General features: G+C 46.9%; 1 protein-coding gene across 1 annotated transcript in view; it reads right to left on the bottom strand.

Moving 5' to 3' along the window:
• LOC143930039 (pancreatic lipase-related protein 2-like) overlaps window positions 1-18264 on the bottom strand; it is a 133115-nt gene that overhangs the window by 103535 nt on the left and 11316 nt on the right. Inside the window, exon 2 of the mRNA XM_077453938.1 lies at window positions 14997-15045. Within this exon, the coding sequence (XP_077310064.1) occupies window positions 14997-15045 (49 nt within the window). The remainder of the gene's footprint in view (window positions 1-14996; window positions 15046-18264) is intronic.

Here is an 18264-nt window from a genome sequence, read left to right as displayed (position 1 = left end):
CCTGACAGCTGGCAACATCAGTTGGGACAATGGGCTAATGGATTCCAACAAAGTCAGTCTAGGACAGATCAGAAGAGCTGAAATATTGCCTGTGTATGGCGGCCTAAAGCCTAGTGCACAATATCAGTTTTTTTTGGTTCAACCCAGTGGGTTGAATGAAAAAAACTGACAGCTCAGGTCAGAGCCCATGTACTAACAATCCAACGTCAGTATAGCAATCTCCCCTGCTGAGCTATTGTGTTCTGACAAGGGGATAACCCCCCCGAACACTCCAGTCAGCGCTTTCAGTCATTGGCTGAGAGAGCTGATCGGAAGCGGGATGGCTGCTGGTTTTCGGACCGGTTGCTATACACACGGGCCAAATGTCAGCAGATTTTTTGTTTTATTACTCGGTCGATGTCCCCGACATTCGGCACATGTGTACTAGGCTTAACACTCAGTACATTGCTAGGGATCAATGCTGTGGGTACAAGTTGCCAGAGAAGAGAGTGCAGAAATGCATAAGTTTACTTTTAACCTTATATTTCAAGCTTGCTACATTGTAGCTCTCCAGCCCACTTTTCAACACCTTTGTGAATATGTATAAAAGATTTTAGCCATGACAACACTCTGAGGCCGCGTACACACGGGCGGACTGTTCGCCCAACTTAGTTCGTCAAACAATCCGACAAACAGTCCGCTCAAAATTTGCATGAACGGACTTGACCACACACGATGAACGAACAGTCCGCTGAAAGCATGCGCGATGACGTGAACGGCACGTACGACGGGACGAGAAATTCGACGTCCAATACACTGCAATGCAACCTTCGCCGTGTAAATCCTTTCTGAGCATGCGCGAAACTTAGTTTGTCGAACAAGCCTACACACGAGCGGACTGTCCGCTGAAACCAAGTTTCAGCGGACTGTCTTACGGAAATTCCGAAAAACTTTGTTCGTCAGACTGTCCGCTGAAACAGTCCGCTGAAGCCCACACACGAGCGGACTGTCCGCTGAAACACTGTTCAGCGGACTAAGTTGGGCGAACAGTCCGCCCGTGTGTACGCGGCCTGAGATTAACATACAGGGTTCATATCAAAGTACTGACCGGGATGAAGCTCTGAAGGCAATAAAGCTACTCGAAGATAGGAAGTCAGCTATGTGTCTAGCAAACATCATGGTCCAGTCCATCCACCGTCGGCTCTCATAGAATGGAAACATTAGGCAACCTTCCTTGTGGGGCACCATGCAACCATATGGCCTACTACAGCTATAATTGAGTCCCCAATAGTTAAGCTATCCTAACTCTCCAATAGAGACAAAGATAGCAATTAGGAATGAGCTTGGTGTTCGAGTCGAATGCATGTTCGACTCAAACACTGGCTATTCGCCCGTTTGGCGAAGCCAGAACTCCGTGGGCCGTTCGTGCCAAATTTGTGTGGTCATTTGTGCGTCATCGCAGTGCATTGCTGGCTCATGATTGTCCAAGCATGCACTGTGACCCCGCATGCTTGGCCAATCACAGTGCCGGCAGCGAGGAGAGCCATGATTGGCCACAGGCAGGATGCCTGTGGCCAATCATAGCTCAGGCTGTGTAGTGCACGCCCCACACTATATAAGGCCGCAAGCATGGAGGCCTTGTGTAGTGTGTTGGCGTCTGTAGGAGTTAGTGGGTGTTCTCTGTGTACCTTCAACGCAGTATACACCGTCCGTTATCCACCGATTTAGCGTTCTTGATCTTCTGTAACTGAGCTTTCAGCCAGCTGCAGGAGTTTGTGGGTGTTGTCTGTGTGACCCCAACCGCAGTATACACCATTATCCACCGATTTAGCATTCTTGCTCTTCTGTAATTGAGCTTTCAGTCAGCTGCAGGAGTTTGTGGGTGTTGTCTGTGTGCCCTGACCGCAGTACACACCATTATCCACCTATATAGCTATATTGCTCTTCTGTAATTGAGCTTTCAGCCAGCTGCAGGAGTTTGTGGGTGTTGTCTGTGTGCCCTGAGCGCAGTATACACCATTATCCACCTATATAGCTCTTCTGTAATTGAGCTTTCAGCCAGCTGCAGGGGTTTGTGGGTGTTGTCTGTGTGCCCTGAGCGCAGTAGACACCATTATCCACCTATATAGCTATATTGCTCTTCTGTAATTGAGCTTTCAGCCAGCTGCAGGAGTTTGTGGGTGTTGTCTGTGTGCCCTGACCGCAGTATACACCATTATCCACCTATATAGCTATATTGCTCTTCTGTAATTGAGCTTTCAGCCAGCTGCAGGAGTTTGTGGGTGTTGTCTGTGTGCCCTGACCGCAGTACACACCATTATCCACCTATATACCCTGTTTCCCTTAAAATAAGACCTAGTGTGATTGTCGGTGATAGCTGCAATAAAAGCCCTACCCCCCAAATAAGCCCTAGTTAAAGTCCTTTTAGGTCTTCTTTTCAGGGTAGGGCTTATTTTTGAGGAAAGAGAGTAGGGCTTATTTGGGTGGTAGGGCTTATATTGCAGCCAACACCGACAATCACGCTAGGTCTTATTTTAGGGGAAACAGGGTAGCTATATTGCTTTTCTGTAATTGAGCTTTCAGCCAGCTGCAGGGGTTTGTGGGTGTTGTCTGTGTGCCCTGAGCGCAGTAGACACCATTATACACCTATATAGCTATATTGCTCTTCTGTAATTGAGCTTTCAGCCAGCTGCAGGAGTTTGTGGGTGTTGTCTGTGTGCCCTGAGAGCAGTAGACACCATTATCCACCTATATAGCTATATTGCTCTTCTGTAATTGAGCTTTCAGCCAGCTGCTGGAGATTGTGGGTGTTGTCTGTGTGCCCTGACCGCAGCATACACCATTATCCACCTATATAGCTATATTGCTCTTCTGTAATTGAGCTTTCAGCCAGCTGCAGGAGTTTATGGGTGTTGTCTGTGTGTCCTGACCGCAGTATACACCATTATCCACCTATATAGCTATATTGCTCTTCTGTAATTGAGCTTTCAGCCAGCTGCAGGAGTTTGTGGGTGTTGTCTGTGTGCCCTGAGCGCAGTAGACACCATTATCCACCTATATAGCTACATTGCTCTTCTGTAATTGAGCTTTCAGCCAGTTGCAGGAGTTTGTGGGTGTTGTCTGTGTGCCATGACCGCAGTATACACCATTATCCACCTATATAGCTATATTGCTCTTCTGTAATTGAGCTTTCAGCCAGCTGCAGGAGTTTGTGGGTGTTGTCTGTGTGCCCTGACCGCAGTATACACCATTATCCACCTATATAGATATATTGCTCTTCTGTAATTGAGCTTTCAGTCAGCTGCAGGAGTTTGTGGGTGTTGTCTGTGTGCCCTGACCGCAGTACACACCATTATCCACCTATATAGCTATATTGCTCTTCTGTAATTGAGCTTTCAGCCAGCTGCAGGAGTTTGTGGGTGTTGTCTGTGTGCCCTGAGCGCAGTATACACCATTATCCACCTATATAGCTCTTCTGTAATTGAGCTTTCAGCCAGCTGCAGGGGTTTGTGGGTGTTGTCTGTGTGCCCTGAGCGCAGTAGACACCATTATCCACCTATATAGCTATATTGCTCTTCTGTAATTGAGCTTTCAGCCAGCTGCAGGAGTTTGTGGGTGTTGTCTGTGTGCCCTGACCGCAGTATACACCATTATCCACCTATATAGCTATATTGCTCTTCTGTAATTGAGCTTTCAGCCAGCTGCAGGAGTTTGTGGGTGTTGTCTGTGTGCCCTGACCGCAGTACACACCATTATCCACCTATATACCCTGTTTCCCTTAAAATAAGACCTAGTGTGATTGTCGGTGATAGCTGCAATAAAAGCCCTACCCCCCAAATAAGCCCTAGTTAAAGTCATTGTAGGTCTTATTTTCAGGGTAGGGCTTATTTTTGAGGAAACAGAGTAGGGCTTATTTGGGTGGTAGGGCTTATATTGCAGCCAACACCGACAATCACGCTAGGTCTTATTTTAGGGGAAACAGGGTAGCTATATTGCTTTTCTGTAATTGAGCTTTCAGCCAGCTGCAGGAGTTTGTGGGTGTTGTCTGTGTGCCCTGAGCGCAGTATACACCATTATCCACCTATATAGCTCTTCTGTAATTGAGCTTTCAGCCAGCTGCAGGGGTTTCTGGGTGTTGTCTGTGTGCCCTGAGCGCAGTAGACACCATTATCCACCTATATAGCTATATTGCTCTTCTGTAATTGAGCTTTCAGCCAGCTGCAGGAGTTTGTGGGTGTTGTGTGTGTGCCCTGAGCGCAGTATACACAATTATCCACCTATATAGCTGTATTGCTCTTCTGTAATTGAGCTTTCAGCCAGCTGCTGGAGATTGTGGGTGTTGTCTGTGTGCCCTGACCGCAGTATACACCATTATCCACCTATATAGCTATATTGCTCTTCTGTAATTGAGCTTTCAGCCAGCTGCAGGAGTTTGTGGGTGTTGTCTGTTTGACCTGAGCGCAGTATACACCATTATCCACCTATTTTGCTCTTCTATAATTGAGCCATCTGCCATCTGCAGGAGTTAGTTGGTGTTGTGTACCTCCAGCACAGCACAGTATACACCGGTATCTACCCTTTAATTCCTGCTGTTCTATAATAAAGGCATCTGCAGGAGTTAGTGGGTGTTGTGTGCCTCCAGCACAATATACACTACCCAATTGCTGGTTTTCCCATCTCCCTTCAGGCCATTACCATGTCTGGAAGGCCAAAAAGGAGAGGCAGACAGGCATGAGCCGATAAAAGAGGGCAAGCAGGCTCTGTGTCTAGAGACAACAGCGCTGGTCGTGGACGCGGTGCATCATCATCAGCATGTGGCCATGGCACACGCTTGTCCTTATTCTCGGCAGCTGGACGTGTTGAGCCGCATCATGCTGAAGACTTGGTAGAGTGGATGGCCAAGCCCTCTTCATCCTCCTCATCCTCTCTCACCCAGGCTCAGGGTACTAGCAAAGCAGCTGCCAACGCATCGTCTTCCCTCTTCTCAATGTCATCATCAGTGACTTCTTCCCTAAACCCACCACGTCCTCCTGAGGAGTCCCCTGAACTCTTTGAGTACAGTGTTGGGTACATGCTCCAGGAGGATGCCCAGTGTTTTGTAGGCTCTGATGATAATACCCAGCTAGAGGAAGGCAGTAGCGTGAGTGCAGAGAGGGGATGCTCAAGAAGGACAGCAATCTGGCAGTCATGTTCCACAAGCTGCAGCATACTGCCAGGTTTGCTCCAGCGATGAAGAGGGAGCGGATGATGAGGTCACTGACTCCACGTGGGTGCCGGATGGGAGAGAGGAGGAGGCACATCTCCAATGAGGCAAGATGCCCTCCGGGGGCCAGCTTAGGGGCAGCACACCGACTGAATCACACCGCAGAGCTCCGCCTGTGCAAGGCACTGCCTCTGCGTGTTATTCTAAAAGTTCTTTGGTGTGGGCCTTTTTTGAGACCAGTGCATCAGATCGCACTCAAGCGTATCTCGCGTGGCCAAAATATCAGCCGCTTGGGCACCACATGCTTGACCAGACATATGTTGACCTGCCATGCAGCTCGTTGGCAAGCGTACCTCAAAGACCCACACCAAAGAACAAAGTGGACCTCTCCTTGCTCCTCATCAGCTGGGATCTCCAAGCCCACTAGACATTCAGTCCACTTTGAAACCTGCTCTGAGAGGAATGAAGGTGTAGAATTAGGTGTGTCACAGCCAAGTGCTTGCGGGCACTCTGCTAGCAGTACACCCACATCCGATTATAGCAGGCAAATTTCCCTGCCCCAGCTGCTGGACCGTCGAAAGAAGTTCACTCCCAGCCATCCACATGCCCAGGGCCGTCTTTAATTTTGATTGGGCCCTGGGCAAACCTTTTCTTGGGGCCCCCCTTCCATTCTGAGACATACAAAAAATAGCAGGTAGACTCAAAATCAGTTTACTGCAGCAGATCACGCACTGATTGCAATTGTTTGCCAGAGGTTACAGCCTATCCTTACTGCTTACTGGCTGGTTGCTAGAGGTTGCAACACATAATTTCTGCTTGCCGATTGGTTGCTAAAGGTTAATGCACATCATTACCACTTACTGATTGGCTGCTAGAGATTAAAGCAGACCACTACTGTTCGCTGATTGGTTGCTGCGCATCATTACCTCTCACTGAGCAGTGGAGCAATCCTAAATAATTGAGCAAGTAAAGGGGCACATTAATACACATACTACAGGAGAGTGTCAGAGAGTGCAGACCTACTACAGGAGAGGTTCAGAGACTGCAGACATACTGCAGGAGACAATCAGAGACTGCGGACATACTGCAGGAGACAATCAGAGACTGCGGACATACCGCAGGAGACAATCAAAGACTGCGGACATACCGCAGGAGACAATCAAAGACTGCGGACATACCGCAGGAGACAATCAGAGACTGCGGACATACTGCAGGAGACAATCAAAGACTGCGGAAATACTGCAGGAGACAATCAGAGACTGCGGACATACTGCAGGAGACAATCAGAGACTGCGGACATACTGCAGGAGACAATCAGAGACTGCGGACATACTACAGGAGACAATCAGACACTGCGGACATACAGTAGGAGACAATCAGAGACTGCGGACATACTGCAGGAGACAATCAGAGACTGCTGACATACTGCAGGAGACAATCAGAGACTGCGGACATACTGCAAGAGACAATCAAAGACTGCGGACATACTGCAGGAGACAATCAGAGACTGCGGACATGCTACAGGTGATGTCAGAGAACTTTCAGCAACGCACAGCTTGACAGTTGAATAACACAGCTCAGGGTTAAAGCAGTCAGGCATTATATGGGTGCAAGGACATACCTGGGCAGCCAAACTCACTACATATATTTAGAGGTATGTGGGTGGGGCTTCCATTCTCTGATCTCACTACCGCAGCCGCGAGCTCCACTGGTGCTTTGTAGGGGGGACCCGTTACCCGTGAATTGGGGCCCCGATGAAGGTTTTGCAGCGTGCACAGAGGACACTCACACTCCGATCACTGGCTCTCACTACAGCCGCTCTGTTCCGAGTATACAGGCTGCATGGGGGCAGGGTCAGAGCATCAGTGGAGCTCCCAGCCCGCCCCCTCTCAGCTGGCTAGCACGGGAATATAGCCTCCCATCCCGTGTCCTCTGTGCACTCTGCAAAACCTTCATTGGGGCCCCAATTCTTGGGTAGCAGTGAGGGCCCCCCTACAAACATTGGGCCCAGGGCAGGTGCCCCGTTTGCCCTGCGCTAAAGACGGCCCTGCACATGCCCAGCGGTTGAATGCTAGCTTGGCTAAATAACTAGCACTTCAATTGCTGCCTTTTCACTTGGTAGACTCGGCCCCCTTCCGTGAGTTTGTGCAATGTGCGGTTCCTCAGTGGCAGGTCCTCAAACGCCACTTTTTCTCACGGTAAGCGATTACCGGCATGTGCAAGGCAATGTCCTTGCCTCGCTGGACATGGCAGTCAGCAGTAAGGTGCAACAGGCATGGACAGGGACGTTACCTGTCTTTCACGGTCCATTGGGTCACTCTTCTGGCAGCTGGGAAGGATGCAGGACAAGGTGCAGTAGTGTTGGAGGTTGTTCCGCCACCATGCCTCCAAAATGCTACTACTGGTTGTGATACACCTCTCTCCTCCACCCTCTCCTCTTCTTCTTCCTCCATGGCCTCTTCCAGTGCTCTGTCCTCAGAACCAGCGGTGCTTCGTAGGCGTTTTAAGGGACTACGCAAGTATGCAGGCAAAACAATGCCATGCCGTGCTTGCGCTGGTTTGTTTGGGGGACAGGAGCCACACTGGGGCATATATTTTGTCAGCTCTGCAGGGGCAGGCCAAGAGGTGGTTGACCCACACAAGCTTAAGCCAGGATTGGTTTGCTACAATGGCACCAACCTCCTCTCCCCCCTCCGACAGGGGCAACTGACCCATGTGCCCTGTGTGGCTCATGTCCTTAACCTGGTGGTTCAGCGGTTCTTGGGCAGGTACCCGGGCTTACAGGATGTCCTGAAGCAGGCCAGGAAAGTCTGTGTGCATTTCCGCTGATCATTTAATGCCTGTGCCCGGCTGGCTGAGCTCCACAATTAGTTGAACCTGCCCAAGAACTGCCTTATATGTGACATGCCCACCAGGTGGAACTCAACGTTGGCCATACTGCAGCGGCTGCACACGCAGCAGAGGGCCATCAATGAGTACCTGTGCGACTACGGCACCAGGACAGGGTCAGGGGAGCTCAGTTTTTTCTCACCACGCCAGTGGGGCATTATCAGGGATGCATGCACTGTCCTGTCACCATTTGAGGAGGCCACAAGGATGGTGAGCAGTGACAGTGCATGCATCAGTGACACTGTACCTCTTGTCCACCTCTTGGAGCATACTCTGCGTGGAATAAAGGACAGGGCAGTTGAGGCAGAACAAAGGCAGGAAGAGGAGGACTTCCTTGCCTCTCAAGGCCCCCTTTATCCAGACAGTGTTCCTGCTGTCCCACCCATCACACAGGAAGAGGACGATGAGGAGGAGGAGGAGGATGATTGTGACAGCATGGAGGTGGAGGCTGGCACTCAGCAGCAGCAGCAGTCTTGTAGGGATGATTTACAGTCCCAAGAAACTCGTGGACTTGTACGTGGCTGGGAGGAGGTAGCTGTGGATCATGTTGTCCTTAGTGACCCAGAGGACTCCGGACCGAATGCCTCAGCTAACCTACGCTGCATGGCCTCCCTGATCCTGCAAAGCCTGCAGATCGTATTCTTCGGATCAAGGAGAGGGGCCATGATTGGCTGGCCACTCTCCTTGATCCACGGTACAAGGGTAAGGTTGCTGACATTATCTTGCCATCGCAGAGGGAGCAGAGGATGAGACATCTCTGGGAGGCCTTGCAGAAAGGTCTGTGCAGCGCGTTCCCAGAGACTGGGAGGTTACAAACTCCTGGTCCTGGACAACGTGTTGCTGAGGCATTGGTCAGAAGGAGCAGCGGAGAAGGTGGCCGTCTGACCGATGCATTCAGACAATTTTTAGTCCGCAGCCCCAAGGTATGATCGGTTCCAGCAACCATCACCAGCGTCTGATTTACATGGTGCAGGAATACCTAGGGGCAAGGTCAGACTTGGACACCTTTCCCACCGAAAATCCTCTGGCTTACTGGGTCTTGAGGATGGATCACTGGCCAGAGTTTGCACAGTATGCAATTGAGCTACTGGCCTGTCCTGCATCCAGCGTTCCTTCGGAACGCACCTTCAGTGCTGCTGGTGGCTTTGTTACCGATCACAGGGTGTGCCTGTCCACCGACTCGGTTGATCGACTGACCTTCATAAAGATGACTCAGTCTTGGATCACCCACAGCTACCAAGCACCTGAAGCTAATGTAAGTGAATAATTTTTTTTTTAAATATCACATCCCTTCAAGACTGCCTATGCTGATGCTGAGTGACTATCCTGTTATGTTGATTGTCTATCCTCTTCCTCCTCCGCTGATATCTTGGAAGAACATTTTTGGTTCTGGGTGATGCCATCAGCCCAATTTTTCTGCCCCTGTTTAACAGGGGCGTTTAATTACAATTTTTGATGCAATGCTTTGCAGCAGGGCTCATTCCTGCACTACAACTAGAGTATATGGGAGAAGTAATTACATGTAATTACAATTCTTGATATAATATTTCACAGCAGGGCCCATTCCTGTGTCCACCAAGAGTAACTGTGAAGACTTATAGTGTTGTAGCACCAGCACCACAACCACCAAAGGCCCAATTTTTCTACCACTGTTCAACAATGGCATGTAATTACAATTCTTGATATAATCGTTCACAACAGGGCGCTCCAGCGCCCACCAAGAGTCACTATGAGGGCTTACAATGTTGTGGCAACACCAACACCTTGTTCTGCCATTTCTGCAGAGCATATAGGGCAGACCGCTACTTTCAAACATCCAACTTACAAACGTCTCCTACTTGCAAACGGAAGGAGACAACAGGAAGCGAGATGAAAAAAGACGGACAGCAAAACAAATTATACAGGGGTGATAACCCTTCCCTATGTTTTCCAAAAAGCTTAAAAATGGATTTTTTGACTGGAGCTACACTTTAAAAATGTACCAGTTCAAAATTACAAACAGATTCTACTTAACACAACAAACCTACACAGTCCCTGTCTTGTTTGCACCACCTGTATACTGCTGTTCTGAGTATATGGGGCCTGGGGGCACCACACCTTTCCTTTTTTTAATATGGGTATGGGGTTGCCCTTAATATCCATACAAAACCCAAAGGGGTTGGTAATGGGCAGGGAGGGGGCTACCCATGCCATTTTTCTCAATGATTTTCATCCATATTGCCGGAACCAGATATTACATTAACCACTTTCAGACCGGACCATTTTGCTGGTAAATGACCAGAGGTCTTTTTACAATTTGGCACTGCGCTGCTTTAACTGGTAATTGCGCGGTCATGCAATGTTGTACCCAAACAAAATTTGCGTCCTTTTCTTCCCACAAATAGAGCTTTCTTTTGATGGTATTTGATTGCCTCTGCGATTTTTATTTTTTGCGATATAAATGGAAAAAGACCGCAAATTTTGAAAAAAAATGTTATTTTCTACTTTTTGTTATTAGAAAAATCCAATAAACTCAATTTTAGTCATACATTTAGGCCAAAATGTATTCAGCCACATGTCTTTGGTAAAAAAAAAGTCAATAACTGTATATTTATTGGTTTGCGCAAAAGTTGTCACATCTACAAACTAAGGTACGTTTTCTGGAATGTACGCAGCTTTTAGTTTACGACTGCCTATCTAATTTCTTGAGGTGCTAAAATGGCAGGGCAGTACAAAACCCCCCCAAATGACCCCATTTTGGAAAGTAGACCCCCTAAGGAAATTGATAAGTGGCATGTTGAGCCCATTGAATATTTTATTTTTTTGCCTCAAGCGATTGAATAATGACAAAAAAATTTTTTTTTTTTTTTTTTTTACACAAAGTTGTCACCAAATGATATATTGCTCACACATGCTATGGGCATATGTGAAATGACACCCCAAAATAAATTCTGCTGCTTCTCCTGAGTACGGGGATACCACACGTGTGGGATTTTTTGGGAGCCTAGCCGCGTACGGGGCCCCGAAAGCCAAGAACCGCCTTCAGGTTTTCTAAGGGCGTAAATATTTGACTTCACTCCTCACTACCTATTACAGTTTTGAAGGCCATAAAATGCCAAGATGGCACAAAACCCCCACAAATGACCCCATTTTAGAAAGTAGACACCCCAAGCTATTTGCTGAGAGGCATGTTGAGTCCATGGAATATTTTATATTTTGCCACAAGTTGCGGGAAAATTACAAACTTTAATTTTTTTTTATTTTTTTTTTACAAAGTTGTCACTAAATGATATATTGCTCACACATGCCATGGGCATATGTGAAATGACACCCCAAAATAAATTCTGCTACTTCTCCTGAGTACAGGGATACCACATGTGTGGGATTTTTTGGGAGCCTAGCCGCGTACGGGGCCCCGAAAGCCAAGAACCGCCTTCAGGTTTTCTAAGGGCATAAATATTTGACTTCAATCCTCACTACCTATTACAGTTTTGAAGGCCATAAAATGCCAAGATGGCACAAAACCCCCACAAATGACCCCATTTTAGAAAGTAGACACCCCAAGCTATTTGCTGAGAGGCATGTTGAGTCCATGGAATATTTTATATTTTGCCACAAGTTGCGGGAAAATTACAAACTTTTTTTTTTATTTATTTTTTTCACAAAGTTGTCACTAAATGATATATTGCTCACGCATGCCATGGGCATATGTGAAATGACACCCCAAAATAAATTCTGCTACTTCTCCTGAGTACAGGGATACCACATGTGTGGGATTTTTTGGGAGCCTAGCCGCGTACGGGGCCCCGAAAGCCAAGAACCGCCTTCAGGTTTTCTAAGGGCGTAAATATTTGACTTCAATCCTCACTACCTATTACAGTTTTGAAGGCCATAAAATGCCAAGATGGCACAAAACCCCCACAAATGACCCCATTTTAGAAAGTAGACACCCCAAGCTATTTGCTGAGAGGCATGTTGAGTCCATGGAATATTTTATATTTTGCCACAAGTTGCGGGAAAATTACAAACTTTTTTTTTTATTTATTTTTTTCACAAAGTTGTCACTAAATGATATATTGCTCACGCATGCCATGGGCATATGTGAAATGACACCCCAAAATAAATTCTGCTGCTTCTCCTGAGTACGGGGAAACCACATATGTGGGACTTTTTGGGAGCCTAGCCGCGTACGGGGCCCCGAAAACCAAGCACCACCTTCAGGCTTTCTAAGGGCGTTACAGTTTTGAAGGCCATAAAATGCCAAGATGGCACAAACCCCCCCCAAATGACCCCATTTTGGAAAGTAGACACCCCTAAATTTAGGGGTACACTAGTGAGACTAGGTAATAAATGGCGGGTGCCCTGAAACTATAAAAAAATAACTAACCAACCAGCGTCACCTGTAACCGTTATATGGTGATCACTGGTGAAAGGGTTAACTAGGGGGCAATCAGGGGGCTTTATGCGGTAGTATATGGGGGTCCCTGGTGCTATAAAAAGCTGCGGCGAACCTAAATACCTACCTGCCTAACTAGCGTCACCTGTGACACTAATACAGCGATCAGAAAAATGATCGCTTATTAGGCTGGGTTCACACTGGAGCGATGCAGGAACGCCACGAACCCGCGGCGGGTTCCCGCATCGCATGCCTCCCGGCGGCAGTTCACACTGCCCTATGCGAACTGCTGGGAGTGACAGTGAAATGTTAATGACACCCCCAGATCAGTTCGCATATCGCAGTGCGATCTGCAAACTCGGATCGCATGGTGTGAACACCCATGCGATCCGATTCTGCTGCGGACCAAAAAAAGGGTCCCGTGCGAGTTTGCGGTGGGTGCGGCGGGTGCGACACGAATTCAGCCATACTATCTGTATGGCTGAACTCGAATCGCACAGAGATCGGATGTGATTTGCACTGCAGTGCGGTGCGAATCACATCCGTTCTCAAACCGCTGCAATGTGAACCCAGCCTTAGTGACACTGGCGACGGGGGGTGATCACGGGGTTAAACCTTTATTGGGGGGGTTAGGGGGGTACCTTAGAACTAAAGGGGGCTAACCCTAACTGCCCTAACAGTTATTACAGTCACAAATGACACCCGCCGGGTGATCAGGGGGTTAAACCTTTATTAGGTAATAAATGGCGGGTGCCCTGAAACTATAAAAAAATAACTAACCAACCAGCGTCACCTGTAACAGTTATATGGTGATCACTGGTGAAAGGGTTAACTAGGGGGCAATCAGGGGTAGTAGTATATGGGGGTCCCTGGCGCTATAAAAAGTTGCGGTGAACCTAAATACCTACCTGCCTAACTAGCGTCACCTGTGACACTAATACAGCGATCAGAAAAATGATCGCTTATTAGGCTGGGTTCACACTGGAGCGATGCGGGAACGCCACAAATCCGCGGCGGGTTCCCGCATCGCATGCCTCCCGGCGGCAGTTCACACTGCCCTATGCGAACTGCTGGGAGTGTCAGTAAAATGTTAATGACACCCCCAGATCAGTTCGCATATCGCAGTGCGATCTGCAAACTCGGATCGCATGGTGTGAACACCCATGCGATCCGATTCTGCTGCGGACCAAAAAAAGGGTCCCGTGCGAATTTGCGGCGGGTGCGGCGCGAATTCAGCCATACTATCTGTCGCACAGAGATCGGATGTGATTTGCACTGCAGTGCGGTGCGAATCACATCCGTTCTCATAAACCGCTGCAATGTGAACCCAGCCTTAGTGACACTGGCGACGGGGGGTGATCACGGGGTTAAACCTTTATTGGGGGGGTTAGGGGGGCACATTAGAACTAAAGGGGGCTAACCCTAACTGCCCTAACAGTTATTACAGTCACAAATGACACCAATGCAAAATAAATAAATAAATAAAAAAATAAAAAAATAAAAAATGCATTGGTGTCACTGTGACTGGGGGGGCAGGGGTAATTGGGGGGGTGATCGGGGGGTAAAGGGGGGGGTGTGAGTGTGCCTGGCATGTTCTACTGTATGTGTGGTGTGTTGGTGCAACTCACCGATGCTCTCTCCTCGGTGCCGGAACGAAAAATACCGACACGGAGGAGAGAATACATCACTTCCTCTCCTGTGTTTACATTACAGGAGAGGAAGTGATGTCACGAAGGATTTCCATTTGTCGGGAGCGATCGCGAGGGGGTGGCCATGAATGAATGGCCGTCCCCTCGTCCGGGATCGCTCCCGAACGAATGCCGACCGCCGCAGGCACCGGGGGGGGGGGCCCGATCGGGCCCCCCACCCGCGGGAAGGCAGGGACTTATATATACGCCCTTATGCCTGCCCGTGCCATTCTGCCGACGTATATCGTCGTGCGGCGGTCGGCAAGTGGTTAAAACCGCAAGCATTTTTAAATGACTTTTTTTCTGTTAGATATCACTTTGTGCAGGGACTGTTCTAAACATGGGAAACACATGGCACTTCCCAGGCATACTATAGACACCTCCCAGGCACGATATTTAAAGGAATATTTCACTTTTTTTTCACTTTAATCGTCATTAAAATCAGTGCTCCCAAAAAAACGACTTTTTTTAAAAACATTTTAGCCATTGACCCATGTCCCCTGGGGCAGGAGCCAGGTCCCCAAACCATTTTTAGGACAACATCTTGCATATTAGCCATTAAAATTAGCACTTTTTATTTCGAACGTTCGAATCCCATAGACTTCAATGGGGTTCTGAAGTTCGCACAAATTTGCGGTCCGTTCGAAAGTTCTGGTGCGAACCGAACCGGGGGGTGTTCGGCTCATCCCTAATAGCAATAAATCCCTGAGAGACTAGTCCTTTCCAGCTCTGTCCGTAGGGGAAAAGATTTGTCTGGATTTAAGCATTAAGGTAATTAAAATACCACATGTGTGCCTTATGTACACCCCAACATCTGACCTTAAGGAAGACAGAAATTCTCCTATAAAGGAGTAATACATACCTCTAATAGCAGTTGCTATGGACAGCATCACAACCAGTTTGACAATCATCTGAAAAGGAAAATAACTTGTCAAATTAAATCCCTTTAAAAAGGAGGAATTTTGTGCTGATAGACACAAAGTCTAAATGGCATAAAGATGCTAATCCCCTGGCTGTCACATCAAAGTCCCATCTCAACCAAGTTGCTGACCTGAAATATCAGTGATACAACTGCACATTTATTTTGGTCAATAAAAAATTGACCATCAATATTTCACACGCTGCTCCAGGTAAGAGGGGCTCCACATCACATCTCAGATGCTGGCTCTGCTTGTTTCCACCGAAGCCTAGCGAGAAACATGTCAGAATGGAACTTGTTCCTACTGCCCATTTTAACAAAGGAAAAATATTATTTTGCATCTCAGTTTGCGGCACTCCAGTCACTGGTACAATTTGATTAAAGCCATAAGCCTAGCATGACAATCAAGCAATTAGCAGTTTCAGGACAGACTATCAGCAATTAAAGACTACAAATCTTTGAGCATAGTTCAGTCTCTGACCACTTAAGTAGCTCTGAAATAAACTGTTGGGCTGGCAGAACCCCACCTTCATGGAGGAAATAACATTAGGGTCCACGCTATATTTGTTCTCTCCAATTTACATGGGTCCAAGGTCTAGTAGACCTGCACCAAGCTCCAAAAAATGGCAAAAGAAAAAGGGGGATTTAGTTAGTAAAAACCCTCCTTGACACTTTCAAATAGGAGCCCCAGATCAGAGTACATAAGCCACAGTGGACCAAATACAACTACCATTGCCTAGAATAATATTTATTTTTTGTTGGTGGAAAATGTAAATACAGGACGGGGCAACGGGACAGAAAATAAAAGATTGGGTACCACGTGCCATGCCAAATAGATCAGATTCTCAAGCAGTCCCTGAGACATATGGCACTGTAATCAATGCCATTTGTCCCAAGATTCCTATAGGAACCCTATACCTCATAGCAGTAGGCTTATGGCAATTGGTTTCTCCAATTCCCACTCATGGTTACTCAAACAAAGTAGCTCAGCAAGAGTGTGAGAATGATATCAGAATGTCTAGAGCTTGAGGTACCCATAACCCAAACATACTCCAAAGAACCAAAAGCTTGTCATAATTTGAGGAAACTCAATTTAGCTTGATACAACATTTATACATCTTGTTGACTGCAGAGCTAATAGTGCACACAGATATAGATTAGTGCAATTACTAATAAGGCCCATCAACGTGGCCTAGGAATCCCATGCCCACATGTCAGTAAGCTGCGTTCATACTAAACTATTAAATAGATGAAAATGAAAAATCCACACAAAAGCAACCCACCCCCTACAAAAGCACACTCACCTTACACCCTCTCCAAGGTACAAATGAATATTACTCCACCTGGGGAAGTTGCATTTAAACTCTCACTTTGACTTTTGACTTTTAGCTCCTCCTCCAGATCCAAGGCTACTGATCCCACTTTTTTTTTTTTTTACAGAGGATGCAAGCAAAGAAAACCCTCCCCTGCAGTAATCAGTGCTACTGGTCAGCCTGGCTGAACCTGCTATTGTCATACCTGTGGTGATATCACTCCCTGCACTGTGACTACCATGCAGGATAGGGGGTTCAGTGTATTTGCAGCCATTTCATTGCAGGAGCTAGTAAAATCACTGAAGTGAGGTGCCTGAACTGAGGTTATGACTGCAGAGTTGCACCTCAGTCCGAGAGCTTGCTAGCAGTAGACTCCATCAACAAAATATCTTTGACCATATCAATCTTCTTCTGCATTTCAGCAGCACAGTGATATTGCAGCAGGCAGCCCCCAACAGTCATGGAGCCCCTCAGTCCACTGCCCTGGGGCATTATATAGAACTATAAAGATCATAATTTCATTGGGAAGGAGGAAATGTTGTCTTTGACCCACCTGCTAACAGTTAGGACCCATTCACACAAGCAGATGAGCATTATTATCCATTTGAGGCATACCCCCTGATGTGCGTTGTGTAGGGGCAGAGTAATGTATTCAATGCACTAATGCTTTTTAAAATGCATTGCACTGTTTAGATTTTTAATTTTTTTCAAGATTTATTCAAAAGTAACAAAAGACAATTCATTCAACTGCATGTGCTGTGATGACATGCATTGTGCTAAGATAAAAATGCAGACATGCTGTGTTTTTAAACAACACACACCAATGCTCATGCATAGTGGGAGCAGGGCACATAGGTGTTGGTTTACTAAAGGCAAATAGACTGTACATTTTGCAAGGACAGTTGCTTCAGATCTTAGTAAATAAGCTTGCAAAGTGCACAGTCTATTTTCCTTTAGTAAATCAACCCAAAAGAGAACAGTTGTGCTTTGGTTTTGACCAATGCAAATCAAAACAGCTTAACACATACAGTGTGAATGAGCCCTCAAAGTGAAAAGGAGAAAATGTTCCTAAACATTCTTCCTTATGGTAATCAAATTATGTACAAAGCTTGCTAAACATAGTAAGGAAGGAATGCATAAAACATTTCCTGAAAGTTGTTTGGATGACATGATATTTTTTTTTCTCATGTCTTTACAATGGTGCTCACTAAGAACCTGCTACTGTCACCTTTTCAGCTAGCAGATGTTTGCACAAAACACACTGCATTTGGTTTTCAGTGGAAAAAGAAGTGACATCATACAGTAATTGTGGTTCACCATGGATGTAGAATGTCCCTGCTGAGCATGTGTGTGTAGCGCTTACCCTTGGATGGGCCCATGGGGGTACGCATGGTGAATCTCTGTCCTCAGTCTCTTTCTCTGTCTCAAAAGTAAGACATAAGGCATCTGTTTAGACCCTTGATATTTCACCAAAGCCTCCAACAGGGCTCCTAAAATTTTTTATAAAATTACATTAAATAAAAAAAAAAAATACTACTGATACCGTCCAATGTCCTACTGGTACCAGTTTCTGCCCCTACTAACACGTCCACTGTCCTACTGACACCAGCCTCTGCCCTACTGACACATCCACTGCTACTACTGACACCGTCCATCAGGGGCGTAACTAGAAATCACAGGGCCCCATAGCAAAATGTTGTATGGGCCCCCCCCCCCTCACCCAGGGGCGGATCCAGAGTCTAGTCTCGGGAGGGGCACTGATAAAAAATACTTTTTTGGGGGGGCAATTTATTGGGGCAATGGCTGATGTTGGCGCTTCAATTGTCACGGCACCATTTGTGTTATGGTGTAAGGATGATTGAAACACATTATTTCTATTATTACATTGTTATAGTTCA

Source organism: Lithobates pipiens, unplaced genomic scaffold, assembly GCF_037356315.1.
Source record: "Lithobates pipiens isolate NorthernLeopardFrog02 unplaced genomic scaffold, aLitPip1_a1.2 Scaffold_25, whole genome shotgun sequence".
Lineage (NCBI taxonomy): Eukaryota > Metazoa > Chordata > Amphibia > Anura > Ranidae > Lithobates > Lithobates pipiens.
The sequence above is the reverse complement of the archived record's forward strand: the minus strand, read 5'-3'. Positions and strand labels throughout refer to the sequence as shown.